The sequence below is a fragment of the Astyanax mexicanus genome, chromosome 2, assembly GCF_023375975.1.
Source record: "Astyanax mexicanus isolate ESR-SI-001 chromosome 2, AstMex3_surface, whole genome shotgun sequence".
Classification (NCBI taxonomy): domain Eukaryota; kingdom Metazoa; phylum Chordata; class Actinopteri; order Characiformes; family Acestrorhamphidae; genus Astyanax; species Astyanax mexicanus.
Window position 1 is genome coordinate 33,340,186 of NC_064409.1, and position 20,765 is coordinate 33,360,950.

At 38.0% G+C, this 20,765-nt stretch overlaps 1 protein-coding gene across 2 annotated transcripts in view; it reads right to left on the reverse strand.

The window, feature by feature from the left end:
• Positions 1-20,765, reverse strand: part of pphln1 (periphilin 1) — a 55,231-nt gene that overhangs the window by 5,238 nt on the left and 29,228 nt on the right. For both annotated transcript variants that reach the window (XM_049474240.1, XM_049474239.1), the window contains exon 9: positions 12,724-12,855. In XM_049474240.1, coding sequence (XP_049330197.1) covers positions 12,724-12,855 — 132 coding nt within the window. The remainder of the gene's footprint in view (positions 1-12,723; positions 12,856-20,765) is intronic.

Genomic DNA, 20,765 nt, shown 5'->3' on the forward strand with positions numbered 1-20,765 from the left:
GAAAAAATGCCCTCCATCAACACCCAAAACAAACTTGATAAAAACATAGTAATGGCCCAGTGCGGCTCTACTAGCTTAACTTTAGTGTCTTAGGTTCATGTTGCCTCAGCCTTCCATTCACCATCAGCGTATCTCTCAAGTGAAGGCTGAGCCAGGGTTCAACGCATGCCAGCTGGGACAGACCCATGGTTGTATATACACTGAAGAACCTATTATAACCAACTTTGGTTCAAACTGGGAACTTTTCAGATTCCAAAATTAGGTGCGTGAACAGGAACGGAAAGTTTATTGTCTTTAAAAGACAAACTAGTGGTCTAAAAATGCCAACAATATCGTTTATCGCAATAATTTCTGGAACAAAGTATAGTTTGCAAAAACGTATCGTGACAGGTCTACCTGACATGTAATGGACAGGACTTATTATTCGGTCCCATGACTTTTTGCCTTGTCCCATAGAAGCTAAAGAACACTGCACTGGCCTGTGGGTGTTCCTAAGCCATCCCCTGAGGTGACAGTTTACATACTGCTATCCCTGCTAAGATATTTAGCATGTCAACATAGCTAAAGTAACCATTAGACCCCAACGTCCATCTTCAGCTGAGAAGAAATGGGTTCAGATGATCAAAAACAACCCAGGAATCATCAGTGCTTAAACTTAAAGCTGTTGGATAACAAGTGTTACCCTGCATTCACACTAGAACGTGACAAGTCGTTTGTGTTGCCAAACATTCACACAAAGTAATCCAGACTGTTCTCTTACCTACCTATACCAGATCAGGCGAATCTCTCGCTATCTTTATTAAACTCCTGAAGACAGAGCTCTTCAAAGAGCACTTACTCTCCTAACACCTCTAACTAAGTAACAACTTCTAACCTCATTTTCTGCTCCCCCTCTTTTCCTTCCAACTCCCAATATATAAACTTTTAGCCTCTTTCAGGCCCTGCCTAAAATGTTTGGCTTAGGACTTATTTGTCCTCTATTTCGAATGTACCTCATTATTTTTAAGTCGTTTTGAAAAAAGCTTAAAAGACTTTGGCATAGGAACAGCTGTCAGAGGTCAGGGAAGGTTGCACGTTAAAAATTAAATATTAAGACTTGGATTTGGACAGATTTTGAATCTTTATATTTACATTTAATGTATTTAGCAGACGCCCATATCCAGAGCTACTTTCAACAGGGCTTTATTGATTACTTTAAAACATCCATAGCTAGTTTGTAGAGACTAGGATTGTAGAGACTCCTTACTTGAGATGGCAATGGTCAAAGCCAGATCTGTACCAAGAGCTCTTAAAGCTTCCAGTATGGCTCAGCTTGAACCACCATCCCTTAAAACCAACAGAAAACAAACATCCCGACTCTTCTCTGTGCTGAAGGACCAATGTGGTGGAATGAACTTCCACAGGGTGTCACTTGCAACCTTTAAACGTAGACCAAATATTCATCTTTTTAAAGAGCTCCTAAACTAATCTTAAAAAAAAATCTACTAGAGTTTTAAACATTATCAAGCTTTGTGTATCTACAAAAAAAAGATGAGTCTTTGGTCTACGTTTAAAGGTTGTTCCTCAAGTTCATTAAGAATTTAATCTTAAAAAAAAATTCTACTAGGGTTCTAAACATTATCAAGCTTTGTGTATCTACACAAAGCTTGATAATGTTTAGAACCCTAGTAGAATGTTTTTTTTTTTTTTAAGATTAGTTTAGGAACTTTTTAAAAAGATGAGTCTTTGGTCTACGTTTAAAGACTGCAGGTGATACCCAGTGGAAGTTCATTCCACCACCTTGGTCCTCCAGCACAGAGAAGAGTCGATGTTTGTTTTGCATTGGTTTTAAGAGATGGTGGTTCGAGCTGAGCCATACTAGAAGCTTTAAGAGCTCTTGGTACAGATCTGGATTTGACCTTTGCCATCTCAAGTAAGGAGGGAGCTGATTCATTTTTGGCTTTGTAGGCCAAATCTAAACATATGAATATGTTTGGAGACAGAGTATCCAGTAGTTGTGCCAAAGCAATTCTGCTACCCTCCTCTATGACATATTAGTGCAATTTGCTTGAACATACTTTAGACCAGGAGCTCTATGTCTGCCTGTCATCCATTTCTGCCAGAAAAGCAGGTTGCATGCATCATCCCAAGCTCAGGTTTCCTACTGATTGTAACCTGCCCCACTATTGTGTGTTGGCTGTCAGATGGATGCAGAGGGTATGTTTTTAATAAATTGTAAACTGGTGCGCCTTTTGATAAATGTTGCATAATTTTAAAAGGTTGCAGACTGTTCAAAACCATGCATAACCATGAGTCAAAAATATAGTCAACACATTCTTGCATTCATTTCTGGTACAGTAACTGCTTTTTCCTCGGGGAGGGGATGTACGTGGCTTAGGTTTCAGTGGTATTTGTGTTGTGATTTGAGCAGAACGATAGTGTTACAGTATCACAATGTCTTCTGCACGGAGAAGAAAAGCCCTCTCTTCTGTGAGCAAAGTGCTCACTCAACAGCTCGTACAGCTGTTGCGGCTCTCTGTGGCACGGCCAAGCTCACATACTCATTAAAGCATGCATGACTGTACATAAGCCCGGAGTCACATGCTATTTGTTCTCAACATTAGCCACATAACCGGCTGCACACTCGCACACTAAAAATACAATACGCACATTGTAAAGGGAGATGTCCTGATCCAGTTCTAAACAAAAACCTTTGCCAAAAGGGAAAAAGGGAACGCATTTGCATTTAATCTGAAAACTAAAGCACAGGGCATTTGAGAAAAGTAAAAAAATAAAAATAAAATAAAATTACCTACAGCAGTGTCCATAGCCCAAATAGAGCAGTTCAGCTAGTTGAACGAGTTTTTAATAATAAAATGCATCTATACTTGAGTTTACAAATTACTAAAATTTAATTGTTTAAAACACCAGCAGATGACATGTCTCTCCAAACCATCACTGAACATCAGTAAAAAAATAAATAAATAAAGGGACCAGAGTCTGGAGGAAGAGTGGAGAGACACACAGTCCAAGCTGCTTGAGGTCTAGTGTGAAGTTTTCACAATCAGTGAGGGTTTGGAGAGACATGCTGCTGTTGGTTTATTGCTTCCTGATTGTTGCATAGACTGAGGTTTTTAACCCAATGAAGCCAGTGTTTTGATCTCTTGTCTCGTTACACAGTACTATGCAAATGTGTAAAAAGCAATCAGATTCATTACTTAGTAATGCACTACTCCTATTCACCAAACAAGACATAATGGCTATAATATTATATTAAAATGTTGATATATATATACATATATATACATACATACATACATATACGTATGCATTGTACTAAAAGGGAGTATTTATATAGTTGGGACAAATTTGCTTGATTTCCAGTGTTGGGAAGGTTACTTTTAAAATGTAATCCCTTACAGATTACTGATTACATCACTCAAAATGTAATTTGTAACGTAATCAGTTACATTACTTCAAGTGAGTAACGTAATCTGATTACTTTGGATTACTTACAATATTGTCATTTTTTTAAGCCTGAATGAATGTAGCAACCACATATTGCATATTATCCTTTTATTTTTCTTTCCAGTTAACAAATAGATAAACAAATAAAACAGCCTTTTCAATCACTCTATAAAAATACTTATGAAACCATTTCATCAAACAATTTTATGAAACACTTCTATAAATTGATGATAAAACAATTTAAAACCAAACAATGTAACAACAACTGTAAGCTATCTACTTGCAGGTTTGCCACCAGTGTTAATTTTGACAACAAATTTTGATTTAGTCTTAGTCATAGTCTTGTGACGAAAATAGCATTTAGTTTTAGTCACAATTCAGTAATTTAGTCGACTTAGTTTTAGTCAACTTAATGTCATAAGAATATAGTCTACTAAAATTACAGTAAATTTAGTCGACTAAAATGTAAAGGGTGTAAATGTAAATGCTTTTTTCATCAGTTCCCTTGAATTATTAACTCTACACGTATACGAAATGAAACGTTTAATAACCAATTGAGTAATATTGTTAATGTTTGAATGTGAAATATATTTATATATGATTTAATGTATATTATTATTATTATTATTATTATTATTATTATAGGTGTGTGACTATATATTTTACATTTAAAATTTTGCTCTAGAAATCAGGTCATAAAACATCTGAATAGTTAAATTATAGTTTAAACAGAGCTGTAGATGCAAAAACAGCTTTTAAATGATCTAGTTTTATCTCCAGCACTAACCCAGCACACCTACTGGAGCTACAGTCTATAAATGAGATCAAAAACACACCTTCACACACTGTCCTGTAGAGATGCTCTCAGGATGTACTGAGAGACTTCATGAGTTAAAGTGAGAAACTTATGAGAAAGTGCTGTAAGGAACTTTACACAGACTTTTGGGTTCATAGATTCACTTATTTTATTGTTTTATTTTGGATATATTATTGAGTTTCTTTCTGACCTGTTCCTGCTTTAACACTAGCTATATCTTTCCCACTGTGAGACTAAACAGATGATCTGATCTTAATGAGTGAGTTCTGTATCAGTTCTGTGTTTTAGTGCACTGCCGAGTTAAACACATCAGCTCATGAAATAACATCAGCATTAAAATGCTGATCTCTGCATGGAGATCTGTGGGACTCTGCTCTGCAGAAGCTGAAAGATTAGTGGTGTTTTTACCGGAGATGGAGTCGCTCCACACGGTTTACACGTTATCTTGTTTTTTGCGACGTCAAAAGAGAAATATATCGCCCCTCTCTCTCTCTCTCCTTGCTGAACACTGTCGAGTTAACTTCCAGTCGAGCTCCGTAAGTATCGACAGGTTAATTCCCGGGTTTGTAACTGAGCGCGCAGCGCTATTGCAGGAAAAACAGGTACTGATTGGATGAGTACCCCGCTTGTCCCGCCTCTCCACCTTCGCTAAAGTAGCAGTGATTGGATCTCTTCCTAACTGGTCACTACCTTTCACAGAACTAAATCAGTTCTGATTGGATTTCGTCCCTGCCAAACATTTTCGTCTCGTTTTTATTCGTTGACCAAAATGTCAATTAATTTCGTCTCGTTGTGTGTGCGGAGCCGCTGTCTGCCCCTCCTCCCTGTGTGTGTGTGTGTGCAGCGAGATGGGAGAAGGGGCAGACAGTTCCCTGTCATATCAGAGCGATTCACCGCAAAATGTTATTTGCGTTTTGTCAGTGTTGGAAGAGCAAAAAAATAGGAAAGTACCGCAATGTAATCCTTTAATTTTAGCAGAGTAACTGTAATCTGATTACCACTTACTGAAGCAGTAACTGTAACGGATTACAGTTACTTATAATTTGTAATCTGATTACGTAACGCCGTTACATGTAATCCGTTACTTCCCAACACTGTTGATTTCTTAAGATAATATTCATAGTAGACTACATACATCTGCTATGTTCCTGCCCGAGTGTGAAAACCAGTAAGGTGTCGAAATGGTATATGTTTACTTATAGATGTTCTCTTCCAACCACAATCAAAATCTGGATAGTGAGATTTATCTGAGATAACGAGTCAGAATGAAAACAAGCTGAAATGACATAGGAATAATGAGGCCTTTTTTAATGCAAGGAATAGAAAGTAGAGATAATTGTGTAAAAATGTAGAACAATTACTCCAGTAAAGTATAGATAACCAAAATTATTTACTTAAGTAAGGTAATGAAGTATTTGTACTTGTAGTATTGAAGTATTCTGCACACTGCTATATTAAACCAGCTACATTCAATGCATGGTTTAGGACAGACTTAAGACCCTCGCCTAGGATCAAACCGCTAGTGCATCTAACTGCAGGTATGAAGTTCACAGTGTTGATTTGTCCTTCACATTCTTCTCTGCTTCAGAAATCACAGTGTGAGAAAATTCACAGTTCTTTTTTTGAACACTTCAGCAGAAGCTATTCTGGTGCTGATAATCAGAACAATGAGTTTTAAAAAGGCGTAGGAGACAAAAAGCAAACCTCCCCTGAGACGTAACCATACAGAACACTGTGGAAAAGCTCCTAACAATGCTCAATATGTAGGGAAGGGTCTTCCTAGAGAGCATGCTGTACACATACGCACTTCCTGTACATGTCCCACCCTTGTTACCCAATCAAACAGGAAGCCTCCACTTGACTGTGGCTATGCGCTCAGATCATGTGTGTTTTCTGTAAACCCCTTAATGTATGAATTCCACCGAAGATTATACTGGGACAGTCAGGCTGGGCAGTGGAGTAAAAGGAAGCAACTACAAAAGACTGAAGAGGACACACACACACAAACACGCTATGATAAAAGTCCTCATCAGCGCTCCACTCCTCACCCACCTCCTTCCCAAAACAACAGGAGAAACCAGGCCAGATCAGAGAAATCTCTGGACAACAGACCGGGGGCAGGGGGAGGGGGGGCAATTCCGAAGCTCCACGCTTCAGGAGTTCACTCTCTCTGCCAGGATGTATTTTAGGGCGCAGTAACAGGAGGTTGAGCAACAAGCAGAGGTTAAATAATCCCTCCGTGAAGAAAAAGTGATAGGATAACATCTCAATCAGGCGTTTGGGAACACACAGTTAGGATCTTGTACCATAAAATAAATTTACAAAAGCCAAAACAACAGCATTTCCAAACACATCTGAACCCTGCAAAGGGCTGTGGAAGAAACAGAGCAGAAATATAAATGGCGTGTAGTAGCAAGGAAGCAGATAAAGGCTTGATGACCTTTTAGGTAATTGTGTAGAACTAACTCACTTCCTCTGCTATTCTACTCTCAATGCTGACATTATCAATTCTGATTCAAAAAACATGCCAGCAAAAAAAAAAAAAAAAGGTCAAACTAAATGCACAATAGGTCAAACGTTCAAACAGGGGGGTCTTCAAGTAACAGTCATGATAATCTAGATTCTGCTCATGCACAAAGTAAAAGCCAGCTTAAAAGACACAACTCAACTTACACAACTTCCCATGGGATGAACTATATTTTCAGGAGGAAAAAAAAAACATTTTGGAAGATCTGGAGTCATATCAAACATTCTTTTTTTACTTTGGATAACAAGCTAATTATTTAAATCTGATATTTTTAGAGCAAGGAGGCAACCAAAACATGCAGGATAGGAAGAAGTCTTCTAGACCAATGATTAATCTATAATCAATCTATCAAAAGTGCTCTAACTGCATTACGTTGCCCAAAGGCTACATACTGTTTTAGTAAGAAACAAGAATTTACGAATACAGTAGGAATATGACCATACAAATATACACTGCCTGCCCAAAAAAAGGCATCACCTGGATTTAAGTAAGTAAATGATGTGGGATTGCTGCAGTTGGTCAGGTCTAGGTTCAGCAACAGTATGTGCTGAAAGAATGAGGTCAGCTGACTAACTGAATTTACTGAATATAGAACAGGTTATTCCATCAATGGATTTTTTCTTCCCTGATGATATGAACATACAGGTGCTGGTCAACGAATTAGAATAATTTGAAATAGTGCAATCATGAAATTCTTTGAATGCATTTTTTGTGCAGAAAGCAAATCAGGTGTTCACCGCACCTGTCCTACTCGTTAGACTAATCACAGAACTCGTTACCTGGAAAAAAATTTGCTCAGCTGAGCTTTCCAAAAGGCCCATTTAGGCCATTTAACTGTGACACTGTTGTTTTATTGAATTAGAATAATGGAGAAACAGTTTCATTGAATTAGAATAATTTTCATTATAATTACAATCATCACTTTCTCAGTATTTTGTGGCTTCCCAGTTGGCTTGTATGACTGCCTGAAGTCTCCGCGGCATCGATTTGACCAGCTTGTCGCAAGTTTCCGCACTCACAGCTTCCCAGGCAGTGGCGATGTTCTGCTTCAGTTGGTCCAGCGTAGTAGGCTTTCTGTTGCGAATTTTCCGCTTGACGATGGCCCAAAGGTTTTCAATGACATTGAGGTCAGGCGAGTTGGCCGGCCATGCCAAAACTTCAAGCTGTTTTTTAGTGAACCAATCTTTGGTCGACTTTGTCGCATGAGCCGGTGCAAGATCCTGTTGAAATATGAAGTCTTCTTCGCCGAACTGTTCCTCAACAGTCGGAATCAGGAACGTTTCCAGAACATCTTGATATACGGCAGCATTGACAGTCTTCTTGAGGAAGCAGAGTTTCCCTACACCTCGAGCGGACATGCATCCCCAGACCATAACGCTCTGGGGAAACTTGACGGATCTTTTCACGCACTCGTGGTTGTAGGTTTCGCCACCACGACGCCAGACACGAGGACCTTGGTCACCGAAGGAGATGCAGAAGCGTGATTCGTCACTGAAGACCACTTTCTGCCAGTCTTCAGCAGTCCACTCGCCGTGTTCTTTGGCCCACTTCAGCCGTTTCTCCATTTGTTTCTTGTTCAGCATCGGTTTTACTGCTGAAACACGAGATTTGAAGCAGAGTTCGGGCAGACGACGGTAAGTGGTTGATCTGGAGACGTCAGCGCCGGTCTGCTTGTTCCACAAGTCGGTGAGCTCGGAAGTGGACTTGAACCGGTTGCTGACTGCGATCTTTCTCAGCTGCTTGTTGTCGCGAGCAGAAGTTTTTCGGACGCCGGAACAGTTGGTGCGCTTGCTGCAGTTTTTCTTGAGAGCTTTGCAGACGGAAGACTGGCTGATGCCGAGCTGCTCAGCAATTTTAGTTTGGGTCAAGCCTTGTTGGCGAAGGGCTTGAATTTGAGCCACTATTCCGGTTGAGAGGTCGCGCTGCTTACCCATGATTGATTTTACAACTTAGAAATTCTACTCAACCCTGACTTTATACTGCACAGTGAACACTCTTCACAGAAAACAAAAATTCGAGCATTTTTTCTAATTCAATGAAACGGTTAAATGGCCTAAATGGGCCTTTTGGAAAGCTCAGCTGAGCAAATTTTTTTCCAGGTAACAAGTTCTGTGATTAGTCTAACGAGTAGGACAGGTGCGGTGAACACCTGATTTGCTTTCTGCACAAAAAATGCATTCAAAGAATTTCATGATTGCACTATTTCAAATTATTCTAATTCGTTGACCAGCACGTTACTATTATTACAAGACGATAATGTCAGGATTGATGGGGCTGGAATTGTGAGAGTGATTTACGGAGCATGAGATCATCATTTTCACATTGTTTAGCATAGAATCCAGGTAAACAAATAAAGAAAGTGCTATAACAACGTGCAACTGTAATATTTAGATATCTAGACAAAATAATGGTAAAATCTAAACCAGTGAAAACACAAATGTGAAATCACAATCCAAACGGTCACTAAAATATCTGTATATTTCAGTAGAAACCAAAGCAAAATACATACATACACATAACAGAAACTTGTGATTGGGTTTGTAGGTCAAGCAGGTCCTCAAATGACCATTAAAAAGCCAAAAAATAATCCCAGTTAGGGGTCCATTAGCAAAAAGATGACATTTTTCTCTTCATCCCAAATGTAGTCGTTCAGGACTAGATGATGAGTGCTGGCAAATACTTGTGACTATGGTTTAATGTAGTTAATGAGTAACGGAAGTGTTTAACCACTAATTAACAGTGTGTAAATTGCATTCATAAATCACACCAAAACTGTGTTAAGCATTCTTGAATAGGGCATATGTTTGGGGAAATTTAACTGATTAATGTTTAGACTTTTTACACCATTCAGAGCTAACAAATAAAGACCACTTATGAAAAATTAAAACTGTAAAAAGTACAACACCAATGACAAGTTTACTGATGATTTCTATATATTTTTACATAACATATCAACAGTTTTGCAAAGTGAAAAACAGGGTGCAGTGCAAAACTGGGCTTAAATAATGCCCATGTATACTGCTTCCCCATGTCTACAGTACTCCAGTACTCTCCACTAGAAAAAATCAATAATGAATGACTTTACTACTTTAACATAGCGCCCCTCTGAGTCTGATAATGCTGTTGGTTGAAAATTGCAAAATGTGTAAAAATAAAATAAAAATCCCACAGGCTGTAAATACAATTTTTAAGAAAGATTTAAGAAAAATGGATATAGGACATTCTAAGGCTAATGAAGCCCTTTTTTAAGGTGCTGCAGTGGAGCTGGGAAATATTATGACATTTTATCATATCGCTCGGAGGAAAGCGCAGCGACTCGGTTCAGATACGTCAGCTCACAGACGCCTTGTGCTGCAGACATCACCCTTTGGAGTGATGTGAGGAGAGAGTGCCATCTTCCCACTCAGAGAGAGCAAGGCTAATTGTGCTCTCTCAGGTCTCCGGTAGCGGATGGCAAGCTACATGAACAGGATTCGGACAGCGATCTCCAGATCAGAGCCCCTTTAAACAGCAGTTTTGAAGAATCTGCCACTGCTGATATATTTTGTCTGTGTGTCAAAATATTGGGAAACAGTTAAAAATCTCTGACAGTGCGTGATTATGTACGTTCAGGGTTATGTGGCTTTTACACTGTTTATATTGACAGTGGAATTATATTAAATAGGCTGAAATTAACAAATACACCTGCAGATGTAGATTCTCTGTGTAGGACAAAGCTATTCACAAAAATGGACCAAAGAATATCATTAAGCTAAGAACAGTAGGATTATGTATCTTAAAGCTTGGCCTGTGCCCATATTCCTGCCCATCATAAAAAAAATTATTTACTACAGATGCTTCATTTACTACAGATGTTTGCGATGATCTTTAAACATAAAATGATATGATCTGGTTTAAAACGCTTCCATTCCAGCAGTGTCAGTATTTACTGAATTCAGTGTAAAGACTGGTGCTCTTCAGGGGGGCTGAGGCATCCCTCCTGGGCAAGCATGCTCCTTATTTCACGAGAGCAGTAATAATAATAATAAAGATAATAATAATAAAAATCACAGCGGAGAGGGCATGGGCATAACTATAATGATCCTGCGCACGCACAGTCACTGCTCCCACCCTCCGTTCCCTTCTCCTTTTCTCTTTCATTTCATCTGGAATGGCAGGGCATGGGGCAAACATGCAGGGAAAAGTACAGACATGTGACATTCATTAGAGGTAAATCTGGTAAAGGCGAGGGAAAGTGAAAAAGGAAGAGGAGTTTAGGGAAAAACATCTACAGGACACCATGCTGGAGAGTTTAGAGCATTAAACCTATTAGCTCCCCACTTATCTCTAATCCGCAGTAATGTAATCAGACTGGATGCAGAGTTTCTACCTAAAAAGACTGTTTATATGGGGAGGTTACCTTGATTACGTAGCAGTACACATTCCACACTCCAAACTCTGAAGTATAGAATTTTAAATATCAGCTTTGTGTTCAGAATTATGAGCAGTGTCCCTTTTCTGTCACACACAGTGCTTTGCATTTAGGCCAAAAAGTTTAACTTTGGTCTCATCTGACCACAGCACCTTCTTTCACATGTTTGCTGTGTTCTGTAGCAAACAGCAAACAACACTTCTCATGTATTTTTTTCAACGATGCTTTTCTCCTTGCCACTCTTCCATAAAAGGCAGATTTGTGGAGTGCAAGACTTATAGATTCTTTCATCTGAGCTGTGGATTTCTGCAGCTCCTCCAGAGTGACCATGGGCCTCTTGGCTGCTTCTCTGACCAGTGCTCTCTTTGTTTGATCTGTCAGTTCGAGTGGACGGCCATGTCTTTGTAGGTTTGCACTTGTAGAAAACTTTTTCCATTTTTGGATGATAGATGGAATAGTGCTCCATGACCTGCTCAAAGCTTGGGATATGTTTATATAACCTATCCCTGCTTTAAACTTCTCCACCACTTTATCTCTGACCTGTGAGTTTCTTGGTATTCATGATTGTTTGTTCACTACTGTTTTCTAACAAACCACAGCTGTATTGATACATAGACTAAATTATACACAGCTGCACTCTATTAACTTATTCAGTGACAAAAGTTTCAAGTGAGTGAAGGGGGCTGAATACTTTTATGTCACACTTTTCAGATTTTTATTGTGTTAAAAATGTGAAAACAATGTATCATTTTCGTTCCACTAATCGTCTATCACCTAAAATCCCAATAAAATACATTTACCTTTGTGGTTGTATGGCGATAAAATGTGAAAACGAATATGAATACTTTTTCAAGTCACTGTAAAGAGTCCCACTTTCAGACTGTGCTGCATGCTGAGTGAAGCCGAATCCAAAGCAACCAATCAGAGCAGAGGATATTTGTTTTATAGGCACACTAACAGAATAATATGTATATAAACATAATTCATTCTAAGACATTGAGAAAGGTTAGAAACTGGTCTCTAAACACTTTAGTGAGTATGTTTATTCGCACTTCATAATATGATTACTGCAGGACCTTATTAGAGTTTGTCAGTAATCCAGTCAGAGTGTTCACATGAACTGGAGCAATTATATTATATGAAAACCAAATTAGAGTTTACATATCTCATCCAATAATCACATTTTTGCTTTGCAAACAGCTAATACACTCATAACAAGATGTGCCATAAGCATCATGTAAAACACAAACTTCATGCCATTTTTAAGCTTTTGAGCTTCAATCTATAAACTAGAAAATAAAGATTAAAGCTGCTCACTTGTTTCTGGTACCATAGTCTGTTTTTTCATTCACTGAAAAATCTGAGAATACTAGAGTTAAGAGTATATATGCACTAAATACAATATCTGAGCTAAAAACGCAGCTCAAATTATACAAATGTATAAAAGAACATTAAGACATTAAAACATTTCAAAGATTTAGTCTCTTTAACATGTCCTGCTTGTGACACTATAAGACATACCTTCTCGATCTCCCGGGCTTTGGCTGCGATGGCTTGAGATCGCCGCTCATGGAATTCGTCTGAAACAGTGGAAACCTCTTCTGTAGCAGGCAAAGGTTCATCTGTCGGACCCTCAGTCACTGGCATCTCCTCCTAGGGAAGACACAGAGCCTAATCAGCTAGGACAGTTCACAAAGATTTAATAAATACCTCCACCCATCTTATTGCACAACCCCACATTCACATGTATAATCCTGAACTGATCCTGTTGCTTTTGGAGCATTGTTAGTTGCAAACCTGCAAATGTGCAGTGCAATATTAGAACTAAAATAAAGTGATTTCTATAAAAATAAAAAAAATAAAAAAAGCACTGTGTCCACCAGAACAGTTTTCCCATTTAGAATATTCGGAATGTAAGTATTAGTGGTGTCAATTAATAAAAAAAATGGCTCTGACTAATCACAACAATGTTAAAATTATCAAGTACTTTCAAGTATTTTTGGATGAAAAGAAAAAGTCATAAATGTGCAACATTGGATGCACAGTTTATTCATTTATTTATTTATTTTTATTTATCTCAGTGTAATTTTAGTCATTTTAAAAACAGAATCTCCTAATCTGCAGAGTTTTCAAGGTTTTAAACAGATTTTATACATCAAATACAAAAAAGATTAGACACAGAAGCTTTAATGGAGGCACTTCTCAGCTAAAACACAGCTCAGTTTAAACTCGACTTTAAACAAATAAAGGATTAGATTAAGCAGGTAGGCCAGAAAACATGGAAGCTAAGGAACAAGAGGTGAAGGAATAGATGATAGAGTGAGTGTTAGTTATAAGATTTAATCCATACTTCAGCACAATTACAATATAATCTACCTTCTGATTTCAACAATATAGGGATGCAGTGTTTACATAGCTAAAAAAACTGGTGTCAAACTTAAATTAAAACTTTTAGAATAATAACATGTTAATATGTTGACATGGACAGCACTAGTTAGTAGTTTGCATGCATTTAAATGCAGTCTAATCAAGGGATTTACATAGCTAAAACGGTCCCATCAGTTTTAACCTCAAGATAAGCAACGATTGGACCCACTTTCAATTCAATTCATGGTGTGAAAATGATTGGCAAGAAAAAAACTCCCTCACATTAAGAGGAAGAAACCTTGGGTGGAAGCAAGACTCAGTAGGAGGAACCCATCCTCCTTTGGTCGACACAGACACCACAAACAAATATTGTATTACATAGTGTTATGTTATCGTGTATTGTATATCACACTATAAGGTGCAGAAAAAATCCTTTATTTTCCCAAAAATCACCTTATAATCCAGTGCGTCTTATGTATGAATTTTACCAGTCAGGTTGTAAGTAGAGGTACAGTTTCTCTGCACAGAGTATGTAGGATGAACCGCTAGCTAATATCGCCCTGGCTTTTCGGAGTGCTCAGGGTTCCTCAGGTGTATCGCTGTCAGGAAGCTAGCTAGCTAGCTAATGCTAATGCTTCAGCCTTAGTACTGGAGAAATACGGTAACATAACAAAACAACTGTACAAAGATGTGGTGTAAGAATCCAAGGCAAAAGTCATTTGGTTCAAGAATCCAAGGCAGAAGATTTTAAAAGGCCAAAGCAAGCCACCCCCCCCCCATCCCCACTGAAAAAAAAAATGACATGGAAGTAATTGAAAAACAGTCAAGTCTCATTGAACAATCAAGGAGTATCAGAGTGGAAAAACAGGGCCAAAAGGGACCACTAGAGACGTCTGGAGCCATAAAAAAGAAAGGCTGGAACGAAGAAGCAGGACGCTATTTAAAATACACACACGTCCTGATGTGCCGTCCAATTATTTCACACTGCATTTGCCTTGACAGCGCATTTGTAACGCAGTCAGTGCATGGACTGTTAGCGGATATGTGTAACATGGCCGAAATACATCTTATTATGGCTGCAGAGGATGTAATGCTGAGGAGGATTCATCATTACTAATAGAACAAGCTGAAAACAATGGCAGCAGGAACTAAGGCGAGTTAAGAACCTTTACTGTCATTACTGTTATAATAATGTACTCTACAAAAGTAAACTTTACATATCCCCATTGAAAAAGCCAGATTCAAGGCATAGGGTCAGGCATGTTTGCACAGCTTCTTAGGGCGTTTAGACACTAGCACTATTTTGTCTGGTTAAAAGGGACTCTGGTTCATTTGTACCCTTAGTGCGGTGTGCACACGGGTGCATATCAAAACAACCGGATCAAGACCTGCTAGTTTGAGCTAAACTGCTGATAAGGCGCGGTATAATCTGATATATTAGCCAGATGACGCTAGTTAGTTACCACAGCTATGAACAAACGCTGTCTCCATTCCTTGCTGTTTATACGCGTGTTCTGTGTTAAAAACACTATGTTTGAAAACGTAGGGGCAAACTTTCAGCATTCTGTGTTAAAGTAACTTCATACTGCATAGATACACACCCTGGAACATTTTATCTTATCATATATTTATGTTCTTGCTTCCGCGCCAGACTGCTCTGACCAATCAAAGGAGACAACATGCTCACGTGGGTTGTCAGTGTGAAACCAATCCAAACCGAGAGAGAAAACTCTCAAAGTAAACAAACTCATCAAAACTTCCAGACCATAGAATCACTCCATACTTAAGAAAGTTTGGGAAATATCAAGATTGAATATTTTTGCAACATTACGCAGCCCTAGTTGCAGGGGATATAAAGTAGGGCTATGGGGACCCAGCACACAAAAATAAAGAACACTGAAGAATATACGATACAAAATGATATGATAATGATATGATAAAAAAGTTTAATCAACTATAACATTAAAATAACAAAACATCATGCTGGATATTTAAATACAAAACAATGAATTGTGAATTAAAGCAATACATTAATTCACCCTTTACAATTAACATAAGACACTTTTTCACTTGTTGGTACTGCACTGATTCAGTAAACTGCATATATTATAATTTGGTCATATGTTAATTTTATATTATCTTGTATAAAAAATGGTTTGAATATATCAATATTCATGATATAATGCTCAGCACTGTAAGAGAGGAATTTCTAGCATAGCCTGGGAGTGAATTCGGGAGTCAATCTTAATCACATGCTGAAATGAGCTGAGCTGTGTGTTTCTCTTCCTGTGGGACTGCTGAGTGTTTGCATAGTCAGAAGATGATAGCACAGTTTTAGATGCTAATCTAAAATGAAGTGCTTCAAGTACAAACAGCTTTTTCTGACGCAAAAAAAGATTCTAAAGAAGAAAGAATTTCGAAAAAGATGCTGTAATTATCACTGCCAATTACTGCAACTTAAACTAATGAAAAGATAAACAAAAATATGTATAAAATACAGTACCCATTAGACGTTTGGACACAGGTTCTTATTCAATGTTTTTTGTATTTTAATATTAAACACACAAAATCAGTTAAGGAATTATTATTAAGGAATTACACACTAAGTGTTTGGCCTCCACAATGCCCTGACATAAACCTGATCAACTGAGATGGTGATTTGAGGTGATTTAGTATGAGCTGGAGCTTCACAGCGTGAAGGAAAAGCAGCAACTATTGTTCAGCACCTCCAGGAACTCCTTCAAGATGCTGAGAAAACTATTCCAGATGACTCTACCTCATGAAGACACTGAGATTAAAATACCAAGAGTGTGCAGATCTGTCTTCAAAACTAAATGTAGTTTATAAAAGAATATCTTAATATCTTGTTTTTTTTTTTTTTTTGATGTAAAAAGTAAAAAAAATAAAGAAAATTTGTTGAATAAGAAGTAGTGTCCAAACTTTTCTATTGTTGTGTCCAAAAAAAAAAAAAAAAGCATATGACCACCCACTAGGGCTGAACGATTAATTGCATTTGCGATTATCTCGCGATATTTTAAAACGAGATTCTCTAACCGCACAGGCTGTGATTTGACTGGTCACGTGACTTGGGAGCGAGCCGAGCCGAGGACGAGCGGAGCAAACCCGAGCAGGAGGCAGGGAGGTGGAGAAGTGAAGTCAACACAGAGCACTTTCACACCAGCACTGTTTGGTCTGGTTAAATCGAACTCTGGTCCGTTTGTAACTTTAGTGCGGTTCGATTGAGCAGGTGTGAAAACAGTAATCGCACTCGGGTGCGGATCAAAAGAACCGGACTGAGACCAGCTAGAGGAGGTGGATAACGTTAATTACCACAGCTGTGAACAAACACTGTCTCCATGCTCGCGCTGTCTGCGCTGTATTCACCGCTCACAGCCGCGTGACTCTGTTTATTATGTATAAATCTGCGCTGCACGTAGAAACACAAAATCTTCTCGCTGTATTTACTTTTTCCGTATATTTATATTTAACGTACTCCCGTGTCAGACAGCTCTGACCAATCAGAGGACACAGGCTGCTCGCGTGGTTTATTGATGCGCATTTTGGTGCGTTTACATTTATGCCTATGTGAAACCAGACCGAACAGAGCGAGAAAGCGCTCCAAGTAAACAAACTCATTAACTGATTCAGACCAGAGAAACGAACTACAGGTGTGAAAACGCCCTAAAAAAAACATCACAAAGCCTCGTATGGTATTTGCAAGGCTAAAATGCCAACGACCAGTGCTGCATCTTCAAATACAGAAAATAACGAGTTGGTTGAAGCAGATTCTCTTTATGTTTTTTGCACTTTATTTTTTTATGATGTTACTAGCTGGAGAGCAGTAAGTTTAATTTTTTTATATCTATTTTTTCTATGAAAAAAAATGGTGAAAAGGAAAAGCTATTTATATATTTATTTTTCTATAAAAAAGAAAATGGTGAAAAGGAAAAGCATAGATTTGTTTGCTTTATTGTTATCTGTGCTTTAAATAAATCTGACATTGTTTATTATTAAACAAATTGATTTATTGCTTCTGTTTGTTGAAAAATACTTGAGAAGACATTAAAAAAATCGCATTTTAAATCGCAATCGCAATTTATAGATAAAAAATTGCAATTCGATTATTTTCCAAAATCGTTCAGCCCTACCACCCACTGCCTATTCCAATCACCAAAAAACTCCTACAGTGTGTGGCATTTTATTAATAAATATTCTTCACACAGTCATGTAAAGTCCAGTGTGAGGTATGTTTGACGGTGGGTGAGCAAGTGAATGTCGAGCAGTTCCAGTCCATCTCCTCTTTGTTCTACAAACAATGAATCCCAAAAAGCAAGAGTGTTTGTTGAACCTAAGAGGCCGCACATTAGGAGACGTTTACACTGGACCCGGCCTTTTCATCTTCACTACAAGGTTATGGGTTCTGCCCTGTGAGCACAGTCATGTAGGGAGATCAAAAGATCAGAGTGTGTGTGTGTGTGTGTGTGTGTGTGTGTGTGTGTGTGTTTCGGGAGGCCACAGATAACGCTATTTGGTTTGTTATATGGCACAGATTACAAAGGCTTTGCACACTGTCCACAAACTACAAGACTATAAGAGTGGCAGTGAAAAAAAACATATAAAAATAAATAAATAAATAAATAAATAAAATAACCTCTTTAAAGTCTTTTAGCCTGACCTTCAATCAGAGTAGAAGTAATAACACGAGAGTATATGCAAATAAAAGACGTTAAAACAAATACGTCACTCAGAGCAGTGACAAAATGAAGGAGAAGAAGGAAAGAGAGCGAAGGACAGTGAGAAAACTAATTCATTCCGGGCTGTGAGAACTCCCTAGAGTGTGAGCAGAGCGCTCTGCTAGTTTGATAAGATCATATGATAAAGCTAAGAGTCTGAGTTAATGGATTTTTCCCTCTTTTCTCAGCACTAACGCAGTCTGGGTGGCCTCAGATGCAGGCTGTCCTCGCAGCCTCTCTTTTGCATCCTCCTGCACAGTCTAATGTGTGTATTCTGCTTACAACAAGAGTAAACACAGCAGAGACTAAGAGCCTTTCATGTGCCAACTCAGCACATTTTAAACCTGTGAGAGATATGAAAGAAGTATAAATGTGTGAGCAAACAGCTTTTTGAAGGGGAAATTAATGTACTCGTGCCATTTGGGGCAAATTCAGGCAGTGCCATCAGTCAGGATTCTGGCACACAGCAGTGTTATTTTAAAGCAGAGCTGTCAACTTTCACTTGTGGTTTGTTACAATAATAATGTTATTTGTATTATCGTACAATATACGGGCATGACCTCAATCATTTTTGCTAACCTCAAGATCACCCCAATGTGTTTACTGTCATATTTGAACTTCTGCAGTATTTTGTGAGTTGTGCAATGATTATCTATCAATAATAAAGTGCTATTCACCCAGAGCAGCCTGCAACAGGTAAAAGACATACAACCTGAGGTCAATGTGTGATTTATTTATTTATTTTTTTTGCAACAAATTTTAACAGGTAGTCTGAATTAGAACAAAAAACATGTGTGTTAAATTATTAGTATTAACAGTCTATTGTTCTTTAAAATAGTGTACACTATAATGCATTATATAATTTTGCGACAAATCTCATTTGATTTGACTTGATGACAAAAATCTCATTTTTTCATCAAAGTCAGTTCTAGGACAAAATATTATCCATAAACAATCGTTATTGTTGAATGTCATACTCGTACGTTTGACAAATATGTAAATATATTTCATCTGTAAACACATTGTATTATTGAGATGTCACCCATAGTGGTGTCATAATGGCCATTGTGATGTTATCCAATTGTGATGTCATTATGGTCATTAAGGTGTCACTCTATAGTGATGTTACCCCATTGTGTTACCACATTATGGCCATAAGGGTTTCACGCTTTTGTGATGTCACCCCCATTGTGATGTTATGATGGCCATTGTGATGTTATCCCATTGTGATGTCACTATGGCCAATATGGCCCACCTCATTGTGGCCGCTAAGAGGTCACTCTACTGTGATGTCAACTCACTGTGATGTCAATCAATATGGATACAGCAACTTTAATATATGTTTGATTTTCATAAAACATAGAGTTTAGTTTGTCAGAGAAAAAGCACCATTTTTGTTTAAAAAGAACGAAGATCCTTTTTCCAGTAGAACCTGGATTCTACTACATGCATTTGGGTTCTTTAACACTGTCTTTCTCTTTGCCACTGCCCCGTATAGAATTAAATAAATTTTTTAATTCCAAATTTAATGACAGCCCTATTAAATATGACTAATTTATACTGAGTGTCTCTGAGAAAGAATATATAAAAGCTGTGAAGCTGTTAAGTAATCATAAAAGTCTCTCTCTGAGCAACCACTGTCTCAGAACTGTAAGCTTAGTGGACCTTGAGGCTAAACTGTCAACAAGTCAAGTGTGTGACTCAAACACACTGAATTAAAAACTGTGTAATAGTAGAAACACTTTAGAGGAGAAGAAACTGTGAGGAAAACTACTGAGGAGGTAATGCAGGGTTAATTGATTTAAAAGTGTGAAGCAGGCTAAACCCAACAGGGCATGATTATCTAAGTCAGGTTTGGATACAAGGCGGCCGGAACAACCGGAGAGATGAGTCAACACTATTTCGGGGACAAAAACTGCACGGACCACTGCCCTAAACACATGAGCAGAAACGCGGTCAAAATCAGTGGCTCAATTTTAGCTGGGGGCTGGAACATTTTCCAAAAACGGAAGCTGCACAATTATGTAGTCAGTGAGCAAGCTGCTGCTGCAGCTCACTAATTGTTTAAACTGTCCTAATGAAAAAAAAAATGTTTTTCTTTACTTTATTAAAATAATAAATTCTAAAAATGATAGAGATTGCAGCTTCAAAATATACTAATCCATTGACCAGTCTATATTGTCCATATATGCAAAATATCAATAGTAAAAACAACCTGTTTTAAGATGATCGTTTCTCTGAGGTCATGACAACAAACTCATTTACATATTTCCACCTTTTGAGTCTACCACAGAGCCAATCAGATCAGAGGGCATTAGGTTATTAGATTATCTGTCTTAACCAAAAAGAGCGTATGGTGGCATGTGTGTAACATACCCTTTAAATATATATATTCAAATATGTATAAAAGTTACACAGGACAGTTTGTAAAAAATGTGTGATCATGTGACAGGATGTAGGTCT